Raw genomic sequence first — 20577 nt, forward strand, 5'->3', positions numbered from 1 at the left:
ATTTATAACACCTAAAGTTGAAGTTAGAAAAATGATTTTCTTTTCATTCAGTTTACTTTATATACAAAATACTGTCAAATACACTGCCAGTTTCCCAGTATATAGTCAGTTAGCAAGGAAGAAAGTGTGTCAAATTAAAAGAGCCTTATAATAATCAACGGGTGGATTAGAAAAAAATGAAGTTTTTGTTTGTTTGGGTTTTTTTTAAGTTCAGGACACAGGCCCAGATCCTCAAAAAGGTATTTAAGATCCTAACTTCCACTGAATTCAATGGGAGTTAAGTGCCTAAATACCTTTGAAGATCTTAGTGTTTTATCAAATAAAAATGATTTTTTTAAAAGATAGTGACTTAAAAAATTGTCAGCATCTCTTAAAACTGTAATAGAGGTCTTCAATCCTCTAGAGACAAGCAGTAGTCTTGAACATAGATTTGATAGATTAGTGCAGCAGAGATTAGTTAACAGAGCAGTAGCGTGGATGCTCTAAACTAGTTCCATGAACGGCAATTTTGAAAGAATTTTCAAAACTAACTTAATTTTGTTCCTAGTATTGAGAGGGATACCACTTTTGAAAGCCGGCAGCAATACTGGTCTTTAGCTCTACCTGTTTCCACTAAGGCTAGCACAGACATTTTCTTAGAAAGCAAATAGCACTGCTCCTAGAGCTGAAGAACCCACATCTAGATCACTGAAGCATAAAATAATTCCATTTGGGAGGAACAACAGTCTTCTTCCAAATACTAAAATTAATTTCTTCTTCTCTTAGTAAAGCTCGCTGCCTGGCTTTAAAATAAAGCAACTATATGATGAGCACCGTAAAAGGAAGTTGTAGAAAAAGTTGTTAATTTTATTGGGAGGAGCTTTCAGATCCTAGGGAGAGAAACACATTGTAAACCAAACAGTAATCCCTCTTGCCAGTTAAAAAAAAAAAAAACAAAAAAAAAAACCACAAAGCCTGTTATCAGTGGATCATTAAGGGAGTCTCCAACAGAATCCTCCAATAGAAGGTGGTGAATGCAACATGGGACTCCGGGGTGAGCAAAAGGATTCTTTAGTGTTCCATAAGAAAGATGATAAACCAAGAGGAGAAGTTAAAAAGGTTGACATATTAAACAGAGAAAAGAAAAAACAAAAACAAAACCCACCACGTACTAAAGTAAGGTTCAAGTCCTCTCTCTCAAGGAGGAAGTAAACAGTGTATTCTGAATTCAATTTTAAGCACCAAAGCAGAGGATGTCAGGTACTAGAAGTGCAAATTGGAAAAATGCAAAAAAGTTTACCAGTTTAAAAAATACACAAACCCTGTTTATTCAAAATGGAAAGAAGTTTTACAAAACAATTGTCATTTGTCATAGAGCAAAAAGTTTCAAGAATAAATATTTAATTCTTTGTATAAAATTAGTAATATCAAAGGAAACTTGATGCAAACCTACAAACAGATAAACAATTTCAGCATTAAACATTTTGTGCAACAATGTCAAAACTGGTAATTGAGAAGTGACCATTCAGGCCGGTGCATGTTTTAATTGTGAAAATAAAACACGACAGCCCTGCATTGGAGCACTGACACGCGCATCTCTCCAAAAATAATTTTTCCCTAAACCAATCAGTACAAATTAAGTCAATGTTTAGAGCCAAAGATTAAGAAATTTTCTAGCTTCTCCATTCCTTGAAAAAGGAGTGCCATCATATTTTCTTCAAAGTTATAAACCTTTTTCCTCTTAAACTGCAGCAAAAAAACCAAAACCAAAAACAAACATCAAGGTCCTTTTTAAGATAAGGAATATTTCTAACAAAACAGACCTGCTGTAAACAAAAGCATTTCAATGGTCAAAAGGGACATTGATATTTTCACCCAATGGCAAATTAAGTTTTTAGATAAAGTTGCAAGTTATAGATACTAACTTAGGCCCCAATCCTGCAAACACTTAAGCATATGCTTGACTTGACTCATGTGAGTCAAGTTAAGCACTTACATTTGCTTGCAGGATCAGGGCCTTAATGGTATACATCTACATGCATACTGCATTTTAACTATTTTACACTAGCTGGGATTTCTAGTGTGTTATTTCTGCCACAGGTTATAATCAATTCAGAGTGGCTAGTGCCATCAAAAATTTTCCTACCAGTTATAAAAGTTTTTCCACAATGTGATGTATTTTTAGATTTCTCAGGAATTTAAATCTATAACTTGTAATATTTTAGTTATTTTGCCATTATTACCTTCAACATTGGTTAAGCAAAACTAGTTTTCCCCGAGTACAGTAAATCAACCTCTTTTTTCATTAAAAACATGGATTAACTGTATTTGTCTTGCTGTAAACATTTTAGAGTTGCAAAATTATATAACATTATCCAGCAAGATGGGATAAGAGTAATTTCTCATTTTTAAAAGTATCACTTTTGAGTTGCTGGTAGGAGACCAAACCTTGTTTTGTGAGTTTCTCTGGGTAGTCAAGACCTGGTCCAACTATGGTCAGTTCAGTGGTTTCCTTACATCTTCACTCTAGAGAAACACTCATTCTAGTAGACATCAGGCTCTTATTCCAGCTGGAAGAGTAAGAGAGTGGCTTGCAGAGAGTCAAATATCAGTCATGCTCCAATAACCAGCTGACAGACGTTTATTCCTGGATCTTGTTGATACTAGACTTTTTGCCCGAAGATGTCTATGTGCTACCATTGTGCAGTCCTACAGATAGCTGCAGTAGAGTGAGCACTAGCTTAAACAAGAAGGTGCAAACAGCTGCCTCCTTTTTAAGTTAGCAGATCATCTAGACCTGATTTGAGCAAAGTTAAGAGGAAACGGGTTAAATACAGGTGGCTGGCCTACTTTAGTGCTCTCTTGCTGTCTACAGCATTGTGGTGTCAATGGTGGGAAATTTAGGGAAAAAAAAAAGACTAGTGTGGATATTCTCCTAGAAAGCAAGTAGCAATGCTTTTGGAGTTGAAAAGCCCACCTCCTAGAACATGCCAAAGCTCCACTAAAAGTGAAGACTCATTGTCATTTCCAGCCTTTGTTTTGTATTTCTACTCCCATGCCACTGAGTGAGGATTTGAATTCAAGCATTCTGAAGTGATTTTATGACCTATTTCACACTGGAACTGTACCAAATGTCAAACAGCTCTCAAAACAAGAGACAAACACCGCTTGCACCCACACCTAACAGTATCCAAGCAGCTACCATGGCTTTGGCTACTAGAGTTACTAACAAATACCTGTCCACAAACCACAGGGAAACAGTGTTACAACCAGACTAGCAACAAGAAAGATGGTTGAGTCCTTCTCCCAGAACTGTGCTTTAAAAAGATTTGACATGGTTATAGGCCCACCAGATTACAAGCAATGGAGGTATTCAGGGTCTTAATCGCATCTACTTCTAGCCTTTGTAAACTGAAATCTTAGCTATGTTGCTTATGTTAAAGAGTTTCATATGAAATAGAAAACCTGTATCTTTCTCTTTAACCAAATCTATTTTGACACTGACTATTTCACAAGGTCATAAGGCAAAGATCTGTGCTTGAAACCCATTAGGTTTAGAGGGAACAATTTAATGGATTCTTTTCAATTCTTCTACTAAATTTTCTATCTTTACAAGTTACTATCAATATTTCCATCCTACCCCTTCTTTGTGCCGTCTGCCTTTACTTCCAGCTCCACCCACACATTCTTCTTAGTGCTCAAGTATGCACAAATTTGACTTCAACTTTTTGAATAATTTGAACTAACTACATTATGACAGACTTCCTTGAATTATTTAATGGAGAATTTTAACTTGCCTACAACTGGAAGGCCATACTCGACACATGTGCTCTTAGTTTATCAACATTTGGAGTGTTTAAAAAATACCACTTCAGAAAGTGTTTTAAGATTAAAAATATTAGTCTACTTAATTTTTAAAATTTTGCTGTTGTTAAAGCAGTGTTGCAGAAACTATTAATGTGCCTTTCCATAAATTTCTGTTCTAAAGAGAGCTCATGCATTACTTGAAAACACCAGTTAAAAGGACAGTGTGAATACTATTTTCCCCATACTAATGCTGTGCAGGGTTTAGGTAAACTCAAGAGAACAAAATGTTGTAGCAAACTTTCACCTGTAGCACCATTTGTGGATTTTGATTTTTATAGTCTGATTTTGCAGAACTGTATTCAGAAATGGTGAACGTTTGATTGGTTTACCCAGACTTTTTTTTTTTTTTATTTTTTAAACTGCCATATACCCTTCTACTCATGGTACCAGAAATATGATTTCTTCTTGTTTGGAAAGTGCTATTTATGGAAAAGTATGTTTAAATGGAGCATCAACTGCAAGTCATTTCTTTGAAATGATGTACTTCAATTTACACTCTGGTTTTCAAATGGAAGAGTGCAATTAACAAGGCTTATTGACAAATTCTGTACTCCCAAGTTCAATAACTTTTCACAGGCTTTTCAACGTCTAAAAAAATGAAGTCCGTTAATAATTATATCTAGTCAATACTTAAATCCCTTCAAAAGGAGTGTAAAAATATAGGCTGCAGTATGTGGAAACTAGCACAGCAATACAGAGCTATTCTGGTAAAGTTCCTGAGCAGAATAAGTTGGGACCTAAAGCTATTCACATTTCAATCTTACCTCTTTTCATGTTTACTTGACATATTTTGGATAAACAGTTAAAAGTTGTCACTCCATTTTGGCTCAGTGAATCTCTATGCAGATATTCAAGTATTAGGAAAATGCAGCTGAACAGGGATATGTATCCTCATAGTATAGTTTGCAAAGAAGCATAATGTTAACTATTTTGCAGTATATTCTACCCAAAAATCTAGAGGAAAGGCTTTTGACTTTTGGATCTGTTGCCTGCTTCCAAAGGTGATGAAGGTCTTCTACATGTCCATGAGAGGTTATCATTTTGTTATAGATGCAGGGATGATACGGAGCCTTTCCTTCCCCAGAAAAGAATGCATGATATTGTGGTACAATTCCCATTTTATTGGCACATAGACCCATGAAAACATCATCTATATAAAGACTTGTATTAAGGGTCTGTGAAGCCTCATATATTTTAGCTGCTACATCACTTGATATTACATATGCGGCTCCAGCTGTGTAGTCAGGATAAGAAGGCCAGTGGTACATTTCATATGGAACGTAGTATTTGCTAGTCTTATCTCTCACGGGAGGAGCTCCACGATGGACACGTCCAATCCAGATATCTTGAACACCAATTTCCACTAGACTTTGGAGATATGCCACGAGATTTGGCATGTGAATAAAAATATCATCATCTGCAGACATAATGAACTTGGCATGAGGACAGTATGCATTCACCCATCCAAACTGCAAAAGGAACTTAAGGGTAAGATTGTGAAAAGTATCCAAGAAATCTTGCTGGATCAAATCATTATATTTCCGGTCTTCCATTAGAAGTTTTCTTTGCATCTGTGCTCTCTGCATACGAGATGTTGGTCGTCCTAAAGCAAAAACGGTTTTAATGTTGGCATTAAGATGAGAATGTACATATTTTTCATTACCCCAGGTTTGTCGAATTGCATCTCGCCGATGTCGATTCTCTGGAGAAGTTTTTACAAACAATAGAAGGAGGACATCTTGCTGTTGACATTTCTCCTTGTGGTTGATCAAGTATCGGTAGCTTACTACTCTGTCCAAATTGCCCCTGCTAACAGACAGGCTATCATTCACAAAGTTATAGCTGTTTATGAGGTATCTGTAAGAATAGGACTTCATATGGCTCACAATATGATTATCAAGTGGTCCCCAGAAAATCATGAGAGACAGTATGAAGCAAGTGGCAAGTATCTGCACAAACTGGCATTTTCTGACTTTCCTGGCACTGACAAACATTCTGATGCAGTCCCTTTAATACTTGTTCCAGTTAAGGATCAGTGTTTTTAGGACGTTCTTGTTTTCATTTGAATTCATAGAATCTCCCCGTCACAAGAGATGTCCATTGTAATGCATGTTGCCTTTTGTACAGTATCCTCGTAATGTCAGCTAAGTGCACGGATTTCACAAATCATCTGTTTTTAAGAGCCATTTTGCTAAGAATGAAAGAGTGCAGAAGAGTTTGAAGCACAACACCTGCAGAGCAGATGTTTTCCTCTGCACCATATTTTGCTGAAATAAACTGTGTACTTCCAAAGAGATGTTTTCTTACATACTCCTTTGCTTCAGGAGAGGTGAAGATCTATCAAAGGTGGAAAAAAACAAAAACAATTTTAGTAAGGCACTATATTAACTTAAAAGCAATTATAGGCAGATTCAGAATTTACTTCTAAAAAGAACAATTAAGTGGATCTCCACTAATTGTACATCTAGAGCAAGAACTACCCCCTACATACAACAGTTGTAAGAATGAAAAGACTGGAGAAAGCAAAAGATACACATCTAGGGTTCTTAAAGAGAGACATCTCAACTGGAAATCTATTCACCAGAGATTTAAAAAACAAAAACCCACACACCTCAATTCCAGTCTCTGTACTGATCTCATTCCTACCTCCACCCCCATGTACCTTCTCCTTGTTTTAAGAGATCCATGTAACCAACAAGGAAACTGATTACATGGGGGGGGGGGGGGGGGGGAAGAAAGACAGCAAAATTACTGTCAAAAGTACTGTCCAATATGCCAAGTAAACGTGGGGATGGAGGGCAGGGGAAGATACCCTCTCTAATCTTCCAGGGACAGTAATTTTACGGGAGTTCTCAACAACAGAAGGGAAAAAGGATTCAGACAAATGTGACTTTTAGGCTACCAACGATTGGGGGTGGGAGGTTTGATTGCTAAGGGTGTGTCTTTAGACAGTTTGCATGTAAATGGGAGCAGAGAACACCGGTATTTAAGGAGTAAAGGTGCGCCCTTAGGCTTCTGCCTGAACCCAGAGAGGGTTTTGCAGGCAGGCGGACAGCAAGGTTGGGTGCAGAGATAGTTTTTTTTTTTTTAAATCTCGATCAGGGGAGGGTGCTAACGACTCCTGAACCTGGGGTACCCCAAAGCCTCCTCTGGTAGGTCTTAACACGGCCTCCCCTCCCCACCATCACCACCAGCTCTGGGTCCAAGGCAGGCAGAGGCACACCCGAGCCTTGCACCCCTCTAGGCTCCCAGGGCTGAGGGGGGGGAAGGGATGTGTGGGGGGAGAGGGCCCCAGTGAGGCGGGGCAGCCCCCACCTCTCTCTCTGCACGATGGGGGCGGGGCAGCCCCTCTCCCCTCAGGGCCAGGAGCCGGGGCAGAGCGCGGGAAAAGGGCGGCCCGGCGCGGACCTGAGGCGGCGGCTCGTGCCGCGGTTTCCCTTGCCGGCGGGTCCAGGTGCTCGGCCCCGGGCACCGTCCTGTGGAAAACTCTGTCCTCAGCGCCGCTGCCTCAGCGCCGCTCGGCCTGGGACGGGGCAGCGGGGGGGCTTTTGGGGCTCGAAGGGGCGCCGCTTCCGGTGCCGCCACCGCCCCTCCCGCACCCCAGGGGGCCGCGTTTCCGGGGGTCCTGAACGCACCCGTGGGGGGGGAGGGGAGGGGAGGATGTTGGGGGCCCATCCTGAGGGAGCAGCCCGGGCAGGTGGCAGCGCCTCCTCTCTCCCCCCCCGCTGCAGCCCGCCTGCCTAGGCAGGTTTCTGGCCAGTACCACCTGGGCAGCAGGTGCCAGCTCGGCCCCGGGCCCTCCTTGTGCCAGGGTCGGGAAGCCCTGAAGGGTGGCCCCTGGCCGGCCCCCACCCCGTGCCAGCCACGCTTCAGCCTCCGGTCCCCCCTCCAGGCCTCCTTGGGCGGGGGAAGGGTTCCCCAAGCTGCCAGCCAGCAATACCGACAGGGCAAGGCCACAGCCACCTGGCAACCCATCATCTAACCTGCCAGGAGGCACGAACAGGCCCCTGAGGGCCAAGGGAGGAGCTGTAGTCTAGACAGTTGCTCCCTCTGAGAGCACGCTCCCTTCCTCCGAAAGATTCGTCAAGCAGCACGTTTTCACATCTGGATGTGGCTTTTGTAGACGTAGATTTTAAAATATAATTTTTGTAGATGTAGGTTTTAATGTTATGCATCTCCAGACGGGATAGAGTTGCAGATGAAAATTTTGAAAGCCCTGTAGCAGTTGCCACTGATATCAAATGCCTCTGTTCCTTTGATAATGTTTTAAAGCATAGTTAGCTTGCCATCACCCCCCCTCCATCACCACATGAAGGACCTTTTTTGTTTATATGACAGGAAGCCCAAAAAAAAAAAAAAAAAAAAAAAAACCAACAGTGTTTGTTAGAAGGTAGAAACAAAGCAGAGGCTTAGGAGGTATGCAGTTCTTGTTCCTCACCACACACAGCCCTTATTTGTTTGATAACCATTAGATAAATGAACTGATACCTAGCCATCCAACACAGGGTAAACTTGTTCATTCCTTGAAAAATTAATTTATTTAGGACTACATTTCAAAAAGGAAAGATTCACTGCCAACCAACCACATCACAAACACATCCGCTTGAGTTAATTATTTCTACTGCTGCAAGCGTGCGTTACTACCTGAAACACATACATGTATTTTGCAACTAAGCTTTCAAGCTGACAAAAAACAGACACCACAGTGTAGACAGTCACTTGCCTCTTGGCTAGAGCAAAATTCTGTACAATTCTGTTTCTGGCAAGGTTGCTAAATGGTAGCACTGGGTGATAGAACTAAGGCTTACAGATAGTGATGCACAACAAAACAGCTGTATGAGCAGTCTGATAAATAAAACAATCAGCACTTTTTTATAGCATCAGTTTAAACCCTTTTTATTTTGGATACATAAGTTACACAATGCACCTCCACCGAGTTTAAAAACTCAGCAACTCTCTACAACAGAATGCCATTGCAAAGCTTACTCTTGTTTCAGTGGGTAAGCAGAATACAGATGAGATGCTGGAATATTATTGAAATCCAGATATTAAATGAGCCTTTTGGGGGGGGAGGGGGAGAGACATGGGGGGAAAAGTAGTTTCTATAAAGTTGTAATTGTTTTCTGTCCTATCAAGCTTACAGTATGGTGCACAAAATTTTGCCAGTTCATGAGAAAACTATTCTTTCCCTATTAATATGTAGGCTGATTTTTTTTTTTTTTTAAACAACAAACAACCAACCCTTTGCCCATATCCCTCAATTACTCAAATAAGGCAATGCTATTGGCTCAAAGGTTATCAATTTTGCAGACAGCCAGCTTAGTCTGTTTACCAAGAAGCACCACTCCTTAGGTCTGAAATGAGATGATGAAACCACTTGCCAACAAGGAATTGTCATAGTCAATTTCATATTGTTGCTGGGATAAGTTTTAAAACCAACATTAACGGAAGGTGGAGGTCACTCCCCTCCCCCCCCCCCCAAAAAAAAAAAAAAAAGAGCAAGGAAGTGGTAGAATAGCAAAAGCTTCTCCTTCCGTTCCATCCCTCCCTCCCAACAGTCAGGAAGCTCTAGAATTGGAGAGACAAAACAGCTTCTCAGAAAACTAACAGGGCTCAAGCTGCAGATGCCTACTAACCAGAGCCACATATGAAAGCCCAATGGCAACACCCTGGTAGAAGTCCCATAACTAAGCTCCTAAAATGCTAGTAGGGCGGAAAGTATAGTGTGGAGGGATTGGATTTACTCATTTTGTGCGTGGCCCTCCCACATTTGTATTTGCTACCTCTCTCTCGTTCATAGGTTTAGGCCTCAAGCTAGTAGAATTTTCTTGCTACAAATTAGATCAACTTCAATTTAGATGATTGGGCAACTCAGTGCTGTAATGGATCAGAATTCATGTCTTGAGTTATGTTGACCAATATGGTCTGGGGACACACTGGAGCCAGTCATCTCCTCTGGCTAAATAACAGAGTAGCCATGATGGAAGGGAAGTACCATCAGCCTCACCGATCAAGTACTTGGGAGGCATAATTGTGTGTGACCAGTACTATAGGCTGATTAGAAAAGCCTATAAGAGAGGAGCCTAGTGCTCATAAGAGAGGAGCCAGTGCATCCAATAGGGATGCAGTTTCCAGCAAAGCTACAGCTGCAAACCAAGTTTAAAAATCAGACTCACTGCATCCCCATGATAGCAACTGTACTCTAAGCTACTAGTGGTCTGGGTCCAGATGCCTGACAAGACAAACCACCAATATCATTGATTTCTGTAACATACAAGTGCAAACAAATCCAAAGGAGCAATGTTTGTACTTCTTCCCCACTACCCACAAAATAAAACCAAGCTGATTCACTATTGAGAAAATGTATTGGTTTCCATCTTTAAAATTAAGGGACCCAGTTGGTGACAAGCTCCCTGATAGAATGAAAAGCAGCATGATCTATCTGATATGCTCCTCCAATTCCCTGCCTACATTGTTAGGTCTTGTCCACAGTGAAGGCAGAATCATGCTCTAGAATTGTTTTCTGATACCAATGAGTTAACCAGTTAAGTTGTCCAGAGTGATACGGGTTAGGTGTTACTACACTACTGCTAACTTGTTACTTTGTGGAAAGCCTTAGAATGCCTAGCCTACAAAAGGCACCAAGAGATTGGTTCTAGAGGACAAAAGCGAAATAACCAATCATTCTACACAGCATTGGATATATGGCTAGGAAGAGTTCAGCTGCTGGAGATGCCCAGACTGATAATGTGAAATCAAAATCTTGACTGCTTGTGGCCATTAGAGATCCAATGGCCCTTTTTCTAAATATAGGGGCACTGGCATCTACATCTTGCTTGAACTCCAGTTAGACTAGCTGTGTTCTTCCTATGGTAACTATAGTTTTCCATGCAATTTCAATATGGGGTGGGGGGAGTGTTGCCATGCATATATGGCTAAAAATGCCAGCTGAAGATAAAAAGGATACAAAAATATTATATTTTGTTTAAAAAGTACTCTAGGATGCAATGGGATGAAAGGAGTTACAAAATTTGCTGTGTAATCAAGATATATCAAGGAAGTTTTTGTGATAATTGAGAATGCCATAATCATGAAAAGTAAAATAGTTACTTTGGAAGGAAACAAGTTCCCAAATGAGTTAATATTTGGAAGAAACTAAGAAGGAAATAATTCTATTAATTCCTTATGCTTTTATAGGAGCACATTAGTGCTATCCCGAAGAGATAGCACTTTGCCTCGTTGGATTACATAGTATATTTACTGTTGCTATCAGAGAGATTACCTTTGGTGTGTCCTTTGTGAGGTTTACCTTTACTAGGGCCTAAACAATGTCCCCCCGCTTTCTAACACAAAAATCCTCCTATCAGTCAGTGTACATACACGGTAGACTTTCAGACTGCTGGCAAAAACTGAATAAAAGGGATACTAGCAAAGTTTATTTAGCAGAAAGATGTAGTATTAGAATTTATAGAGCTCTATTGCAGTATCTGGGTACGCTTTACAAGGATTAGTTAAAAACAGTGAGTCAGGCCCACTTCAGAGAACAGCATTTTTTGTCTATTTCATTTCCTAGCCCCAAGATAACCTGGCATCTTCCCACATATGCTTCAGTGTTCTTAAAGAGAATTTTTCAATAGTACAGAACTCTTCATGAATCACATACCTTACACAAACTAATGTGTGCAAGATGGAGGAAGAAAGCTGATTTCTACTAGGGCTGGTCTACACTAGAGAGTTGATGTAACTCCCTTGGTATGTTGACATAATAAAACTACCTCAACGAGAGGTGTAGGGCTTATGTTTGCATAGATAGGGTGATGCAGCATCAATGTAGACACTGCGTTCCCTTACATGGGTAGTTCTCATTCTTGTCACCGAGCTTTGAAATTGACAAGAAAACCAGATGGTAGTGGGGGGAAAAGCCGCTGGTGGCTGGACCTGGGCTCCTGGCTGTGAGCTGGAAGGGGAGACGCTGTGGGTGGTTTCTCCATCCACTCCCTGCCAGGAATGGAGCAGCCTTGTCAATTTCACAGGGCAGCAGGCAGAGGGAGGGGAGGGAAGAAGCGGGACAGCTGGATCCCACTCCCCAGCAACAAGAAGCTCCCAGTGGGGAATGGCATGGAGAGAAGCCCGGAACTGGCTCCCGGCATGGAACGGAGAGTGGTGGTCCAGCTGCCCCATCTCCCCCCCCCATGCCTGCTTTCCACCAGGAGCCCTGTCTCTCAGCTCCCCACACTGCCCCTCTTAGGCCCACAAAAGTGTTCCTGGTGAGGATGCACTCCACTGACCCAAGGAGGGTAGTGTGAACATCAGCACTGCAGTAATTATTGTGGTGGCTGTAAGTCAACCTATATTAGGACACTAGGTGGGCAAGGTACTATATTTGTTTGGACCAGCTTTTGGTGGTGGAAGAGACAAGCTTTCAAGCTTCTTCAGAGGGTCACACTGTGCTTACAGGCTGCTGCTTGGTTTTCTTGCCTCTCCCCCCATTGTTCTGGTCTGTTTTCTATTTCTGTGATTTCTCTTTCCACACACATAGCTGCCCAAAACAATACTCAGCCAAAAATTCCAGTGTTGGTTCACCCCTTTTGTCATAGGTGGGGCCTATCCTTACAATTATGTTAACTGAAGGTGAGTTCACGCCTATTCATCTCACAATAATGAGGTATACTAACTAGTATACTTTTATCCCATCCCCCACAAAAGTAGCACCTTTCAGCAGATGTTTCTCAATTACAGATTTGTTCTTAGTGTGTTTCTGTCACTGCAAATGGATTTGCAATTCCTAGTGTTTCAGGAGTTTTTGTACATTGGGTAAGAGGTAAGGATAGCTGTAAGATCTCAAAGCTCTATACATTTTAAAAATTTTAAACTATCTGAGTAGAAAGAAATTAGGCTTCTCACAATATCCTGTGCCTATAAATTGCTTTTACTGTTTTCTCATCACCAGACCACACCCTCCCAAAAAAATGTTGCATTCAAAAACAGTTATGTGTTCGAAGGGTGTTCTTTGTAGACTGGTACCTAGATATATTATTGCTAGAATAAGACCTGCCAAGAAGGAAGGCACTGGGCAAAATATTAAAATATTTATTTTGATATATGCAAGAAGTCTCCAGCACAAGTTTGTATTTTTTAGTTAGGATCAGTATCACCCTAAAATGAATAAGATTTTAGAAGAACAGTGAGCAACTATGGCATAAGAAAATATATAGCTATAAGCGACACAAAGGCAGGCTGTTTAATATTTAGATTGTTTAAAGACTGTTTCCTGAAAAGCCACAAAAGAATACTGTATTTAAGAAAGCAGAATAGAATGAGGACAGAAATGCTGACATCTCATTTTGTATATTGTAGCCTGATTTTATAGTTATTAATTTATTGAAGAGGGTAAGAGGTTTGCCAATTGCTTTAATTAAAGGATTATGGGGTTTGTGTTCTAAATCAGGCTTTAGGTGAGTTTTATAAGGACACCGGGTACAACACAGGAAAAATTTCAGTGATAACCAGTATTTGTATAATTTTGTAAATTTATTAAAATAACACAAAATAATAAACAAATCACTGATATAGAGAAAATAAAATGAATAATTAAATTGATAATGGATTAATACAATCTTAAAGGTAAAGACTTATTTGATAGATATATTTATGATATGCTTTAAACTAGTATACTCACACCCTTCCTGGACTTGGTTGAAAGAGATGTCTAATTTCTCTAGTTGGAGTTGAGTGGAATAAGAGCTGCTTTAAAGCTAAGAGCTATAAGCTAAGACTAACATTACAACTTTAAGAATATAAAATAAAGAATGAATTTTAACACTAAATAAAACTTGAAGCAGGGGTAGCTGACAGTCGACTGCCCCCATGAGCTAGATTTGATCTTTTTTATACCCCCAAGAATATGGATCCTCCTTCCAGGCCCATACTTGGCCTTTCCACCTCCAAACTTTTGGGGTACATATAATTTATTGGCTATTAAGTTCGTACATATTATTGACATATCCACATCCTTTTCCAAGTGGTCTTTTATCTCACCTTTGTTATTTTTAGCTTATTGTGGGTTCTGTGGTGTTCTTGTAAAGTTTCTTGGGCGTAACCGGGGACAGCCCCTTCCCCTTTTAATGTCTCTTGACTTGTTTAGGGTAAAGGTTATGACCATATATGTCTTATCCGGTTATACATTGATACTTATCTAAGCCAAAGGTTAAATATATATATATACTAACGGTAGCTGTCATTCAGGATGAGGCCTGTGATAGCTGTCATCCAGGATGGCCTATAAGGTACTTTTGCATTACAGCTGAATAAAATATAATTGTATTATTTAATAGCACAATTGTATGAAAATATATATGAAAAATATTTCTAATAATAATGCAAGCAAGCAGGCTAGTTCTATAGGCTACAATATGGTGCCTTAAACAGTGTTGTGAACTCTCATGAGACAAGACTTGTTTTTCTTTAAGACCCAGCTCTTGGAGGCAAGCAATTATATGAGAATCTCAGATTTCATTTAAAAATAAAGTGTAAATTTCTGGCCCTCCTGGTTGCTGAGAAAGCTTGAAAAACGTGACCCTTGGGTATCCTAAAGATTCAAAAAAAGGAGTCACATGGTAAAGAACCCCCTCTCAAAATTACTGTTTTTAAATCTCATGATTGTGGTGGGGCAGACATGATTTTTGAACACTTACTAGAGTTGACAATACTGGTATCACATGTAAAATATGTATTTTAAACATGTACATAATTAATCTATTCCTACATGGTTTCACAATCTATATTACAGGAGGTACTGAAACACAGAGCTTCACTCAGACATTGGTTTTCAGCAGTTTTTTCGAAGGGGGAGGAGGGGAGTTCAGACTTGTGTATCTGAAGATCAAAATATATGGCAGTAGTAGCCTAATTTTAGGCACATTTGCTTGACATTTTAGCTTTTAAGTCACATTAGCCTGAAATGGACGTCCGGTTCCTTAAAACCTCACACATATTTATATATGATATACGCAGCCCCCGTGACTTCATGGGTCTACTGATGGGAGTAAATATTTGCAGGATGAGGATCTGACTTTGATATGAACGTCTTCTAAAAGTAATCTTTGACCTTATCTGTAGGTAACAGTGAGATGTCAGGAGGTAAAGGCTATATTAGATTATCCATTCTTCAGTAAGTATTTTCTCTCTCTCTTTAGAAGGTGAGGGTTGTTTCAGTTTTTGAGTTTGGATTTCAAGCAGCTTTCCAAGTTTTAGGAGTTTAAGCTGCAAGCTAGTCTAGGACAAAATGTATCGTTTTCCATAAGAGCCGTTTTCTGTCCAAATACCATCAAGTCATAGGTTCTCCTTTGTTAAGTCTACACAAGATTTGCTGAGGGTGAAAGGTTAACACATTTCCTCCTGTTCCAGATAATTTAAGAGGCTGTGTATATGTGAAGGGGGAAATGAGGAATATTTCTATCCTCCAGGGGAATGTAGGCAGAGTCAGCTCTTTCAGTGCAGCAGCATATTTCCTTACCACAAATACAATCCGTTTAAATCTGCTGACTTAGTGCCTCCCACTAAGACCTTTCTGAAGCAGGAGCAACTTTTGCTAGACCCAAGCATGCATCTGGAGCAGATAATTCTTAAAATAAAAAATAAAAAACCCACCCCAAATCTAAATACAGAGATAGGTTCATGGCTTGAAAATATAATCACCCATGGTGAGGGAGATGCTTTCTCCAGCAAGTGCAGGGACCCAAACTATTTATTTTTCTAGAATTTAAAATTTTATTTAAAAAGTAGTTTATTAATCGTAGAGTTGCATAGGTAATCTTGTAAACATTACTAGATCATGAGCCAATGAAGTGCCATCTACCGAAGGAGTCTGCAGACAGCACCAATGCCTCTGCTCCTCCTCCTCCTCCTCACAGCTTTGCCAAACAGCAGCAGATGGGAAAGTAGAGTTCTGAAAAACAGCAGTGAAACTAACATGTCTCCTATTTAGCATTTTTCTTAAAACTCCTGTTTATGGAGTCAAGTAGTTCCATCAGAATCTCAGCTTTCTTTTAAAAGAAATTTCTAGCCCTTGCGGTTGCAGAGAAAAGGTTGAAAAAACACAACCCAACTTTCCAAAAGCTGGTAGGACAATTCAAGCACACATCCCCAAATAAAGTCATGGAATAGCACCCAGTTATCCCAGTATCCTCAATAGAGGGGAGGCGAGTTTGGGCACCAGGCGGTTCACCAGATCATTGTCCTCAGATTTTTCTGTTTGGTCTCCCACCTTGTTATTTTTGTATCCCTTGTTAGTTAGTACATTCCTCACCCCGGCTACTTTTATTTTGTTCCATCTTTAACACCCAATTCCTGCTTTAACCAAGTTATTTGTGCCAAAAAACAAAAACAAACAAACCCCAGAACACAAAAACCCACACCCTACAACCCACATACAACCAAGTTGAGAGCAAAGCATAATCCACATAAAAATGTAGGACTCCTTTACTATAAACATATGGCATTATAGCAATATATTAAGCATAGACATGGCTCAACATAGTATCACCCTCAAAATTCATAAGATCAGGAATAACCAGGGGTCACCTTAAATCATCCAGGGCCAAGTTCTGTTAATTCACCCAACCAAAGGCAACAGGGCAAACACAGATGTAGCTGAGAGCAGGATTTATTCCTCACCCATTCAAGTTTCTAGACAGACCATGTTTTATTCCAATTGTATTTGCTATACAGTCTTTATAGTCCCTTGTGGATTGCAGAGATAGCCTGTGTGGCAGCCAGCATTACAAGGTATTTGTGTACTAGCTATATACATATTGTTAGTGAGTTTCCATATCTCAAACTAGCTGTTTAAGACCGTTTTTTCAATGGAAAGTTACTTCACCGTCTAAAGAAGCAAAAACAGTGCGTTGTTTAAGTCTGGTCTACTCTAGAGACTTTTGTAAACCAAAGTTGGCATTTTGTGCCAAAACAGAGCTGGTGTACACACTGAAATCCCCCCTCCTCTGCCGACCCAACTCCCTCGATTTTGCAACAAAATAAAACCACTTCGACGAGAGGCGTAGAGCTTTTTGTGCCAAACTTTTAGCAACAAAGCTAAAGTGTAGACACCACGCTCGGTTTTGTCGCGGTAAATGGTCTCCAGGAAGTGTTCCACAATGCCCATCCTGACCACTCTGGCCATCAGTTTGAACTCCACTGCCCTAGAGCCATCCACCCCTCACCCTTTAAAGTCCAGCAAATTTGTGAAATTCCACTTCCTGCTTCGTTGGTGTAGAGAGCTCACAACTCATCTTCCCAGCTGACCATGGCGGTTCCATGCACCAAAACGCTGTCCTGCTTGGAGCACACCGGAGCTTCTGGATCTGATTGGCTTTTGGGGAGAGGAGGCTGTGCAGTCCCAGCTCTGCTCCAGCCAAAGGAACTAGGATACCTATGGTCAGATATTTTGCGGCATGGCAGAGAAGGGCTATGAACAGGAAACACTGCAGTGCCGTGTGAAAAATCAAGGAGCTGCAGCAGGGGTACCAAAAGTCTAGGGAGTCAAACCATCGCTTTGAAGCGGAGCCAGAGACCTGCTGCTTCTATAAGGAGCTGGAAGCCATCCTCAGTGGTGATTCCACCTCCACTACCAAGAGACCTATGGATACCTCTGTCGGCCTGGAGGCAGTGGACACCAGACCCCAACGAAGAAGTCGTGAATGAGGAGGTCGAATTGTATGACTATGCGGAGCAACGGACCAGGTTGTTTGCTGACATGGGGAGCTAAGACCTCTTCTCTATCCAGGAGGATTCGAGTCAGTCTCAGCCCTACAGCTCTGGCGTGCAGGAGAGGAGAGCTTGGGTAAGTGATTTTTTTTGAGCTGATGCTGCTCGGTTACATGAGGTACAGCTGTCCTTTGCTTTGTTGCATTGGCTGAAGGAATAGAAATGCACAAGAGTAGCTGTGTTTGCATGTGCGTCCCATTCCCCTGTTCAGCTAGGCAGTGCTGTGGAAAAGTGTGTTAATGCACACTGAGATTTCAAGGAAATCCTTCAGAGAGATTTCTAGGAAACTTTCCTGGAGGTAATCACCAAGCCACTGCTCGATGTTCATCGGCAGAGCTGCTCTGTTTCTTCCCCCATTGTAGGAAACTTTCCTGTGCCCATCGGCAATCACTTGTGCAGGGACCAAAGCAGCACACAGGCAAGGGGTTCTCCCAGCACTGTAGTAAGGGTAGGTCTACACTACTGCTTATGTCGATCTAAATTACATCACTCAAGGGTGTGAAAAAGCCACCCCACTGCGCGACATGTGCTCATGCTGGCAAAATTTTTCTGTAGCTGCGTTATGTTGATGGGAGAGAGCACTCCCACCAACATAATAAAACCACCTAAACGAGTGGTGGTAGCTATGTCGGCAGAGAGTGTTCTCTTGCTGACATAAGTGCTAGTGTAGACAGCGCTTATGCCAGCAAAACTTATGTCACTCGAGGGAGTGATTTTTTTCACACCCCATGATTGACAAAAGTTTTGCCGGCATAAGTACCAGTGTAGACAAGTCCAAGTCTACCTCCCCAAGAGGCAGAAGCTAGCTCAACAGAAGAATTTTTCTGTTGACCTAGCTCTTTCTACACAGGGACTTATGACAATTTAACCATGTCACTCAGGGGTGTGGATTTTACATCACTCTGAGTAATATAGCTGGGTCAATCTAATTTTCTAATGTAAACCAGCCCATAGTAACATCACTTCCCTGAACAACATTAGCTAAACCAACAGAAGCTCTCTGTTAGCTTAGTTGTGTCTACACTGGGGATTCTGCAGCATAGCTATGTCACCTTGGACTTGTGACTTCTTGCACACTCCTAGCTGACTTTTGTAACAGACTGGACCTCAGAGAGAATGGGCATTCAGCACTTTCTGAAAATTGCACTCCTTTAAGGCGTCTCAAGTTGGCAAGCCACAAAAAAGTCAGGCACTTACCAGGAAAAAAGCGTGTCAGTCCCCATTTGCAGACACAAATAAGTACCCTCAGAATGCTTGGGGGGAGGGGGAGGGGGGAGGAGACACATTCCATTACATGTATGGTAAGCATGCCACGTAGCCAAATTATGATTCCCACAATATCCATAAATTGGAGTATCCTTCACTTCCTGACCCTTTAGCACTGTTCTGTCATTTTTGCTTCAGTGTCTTCTTCCACTGTGATTCCATCATGCTTCCACCCTCTCCTTCAAGGTCTTTCCTTTAAGAAACAAAACCACCCTCAAAATTTTCCATGGAGGCCTAAAGAAAATCCTAATCCTCCTCTCAAGAAAGCGTTTGTTTTATCTAAGACGCTGAACAAGTATTATGGAAACAAGACACGAGATCTGCTGTCACTAAGTTTTTGCAGTATCCAAACATAACATTGTTTAGCTCATAAGACCACAGAATCACTCAGGCCACGGACCTTTTTTGTGAAGTGCCAATAACGTGGAGCTCTATAAATAATTCTGTGCACAGACTGGCCATGGGCACATGCAGTACAAGGACTACTTTGTTTCCAACGCTTTTGATGTTTCATAGTCATTCATTGGCACAGCTATTTCGCTCTGTCTGGCACGGCCTGCAGGTGAAGAAAACTCACCAACTTTCAACCACCTCCTAAACCATCAGACTAAGGCCTCACATACTGAAAGGGCAACATTCTTTGCCTGCTTAAAAAAAGTCTACTGTGTCGCTTTATTTGACTGTAGCACTGGCATTTAACATGCCTGATCTCTTAATAAAGCAAGATAGATATCCTATCCCTAAGTGAACTTGAGTGACTTACATTTGAAAATTGGGTGCTTAGGTGCTTTTGAACAGACACTCTTACATTTGAGTGGAAAATCACATGAAATATTTATTTTCATATATATTTTTACGCTCTAGCTAGACACAAATATCTATTTCCTTCTCCCCTCCCCCCCAGCTTGGGAGTGTATAAAGTCACACGCACGACGTGCCATTTCAGTGTTTCAATACTGTAGTGTTCTAATTAAAAGGGTCTTCAAAACCCATCAGAGTCACTGGTCCTCAATAAATCCTGGAGACCAAACCACTTTAAACAGCAACCTTGTAGGTTTGCAAGTTTGCTTCTCTATAGACTATCAGTAGGTGGGGTTTTGGGAGAGGAGGCATACATTACAGGTCTGTGCCAGAGAGGCACTGCAAGGCATTGTTTTAGCCATGAATCACATGCCTTGCATGTGTATTGAGTAAAGTTATTGCCCAACATTTAACCCTAAGTGCCTTACCATTAAAAAAACAAAAAAACAAAAAACAAAACAAAACAAAAAACCCAACCATGCGCACGCACGGACGCACACGGCTGGGTTATCGAGAAAAATCGACAATCTACCATAGTTTTGATAGTTGATTTGCATTGCCATATCCAATTGCTGTGCCACATTTGCACAATTCTTCAGACATTTCAGTTTCTAGAACCAATTTGATATTTACCTACCTCTCCCTCCATCTTTCTCAGCACTCAAGGCTGCTACAAAAGAGTGTTTTTGCAACATTGTTGAATTTTTACAGGTTTAAACCGGCTTTAGCTCAGAGCAGGTTTTAACCAGTTTTTAGTACAGTTTGTCCAGATTTTACCACCTGTTAAACTGCTTCACTACACCGGTTATAGACACCCATTCTTGACAACAGGTGATGTTACACTGGGAATATTACAAGGCTTTCTGACGCAGACACCATAAATTTACAGGGATTAATTGT

The 20577-nt window shown here is 41.0% G+C and overlaps 2 protein-coding genes across 2 annotated transcripts in view; one reads left to right on the forward strand and one right to left on the reverse strand.

Moving 5' to 3' along the window:
* The window catches only part of MCF2L2 (MCF.2 cell line derived transforming sequence-like 2), a 159755-nt gene that overhangs the window by 46176 nt on the left and 93002 nt on the right, over positions 1-20577 (forward strand). Inside the window, 2 exon segments of the mRNA XM_067536595.1 lie at positions 11976-12009; positions 12274-12293. Of these exon segments, the coding sequence (XP_067392696.1) occupies positions 11976-12009; positions 12274-12293 (54 nt within the window).
* Positions 1729-20577, reverse strand: part of B3GNT5 (UDP-GlcNAc:betaGal beta-1,3-N-acetylglucosaminyltransferase 5) — a 29238-nt gene continuing 10389 nt past the window's right edge. The window contains exon 2 of the mRNA XM_067536598.1: positions 1729-6183. Coding sequence (XP_067392699.1) covers positions 4704-5840 — 1137 coding nt within the window. The 5' untranslated portion in view covers positions 5841-6183 and the 3' untranslated portion in view covers positions 1729-4703. The remainder of the gene's footprint in view (positions 6184-20577) is intronic.

This window comes from Emydura macquarii, unplaced genomic scaffold (genome assembly GCF_026122565.2).
Source record: "Emydura macquarii macquarii isolate MOO-44397 ecotype Brisbane River unplaced genomic scaffold, CSIRO-AGI_Emac_v2 contig_3603, whole genome shotgun sequence".
Lineage (NCBI taxonomy): Eukaryota > Metazoa > Chordata > Testudines > Chelidae > Emydura > Emydura macquarii.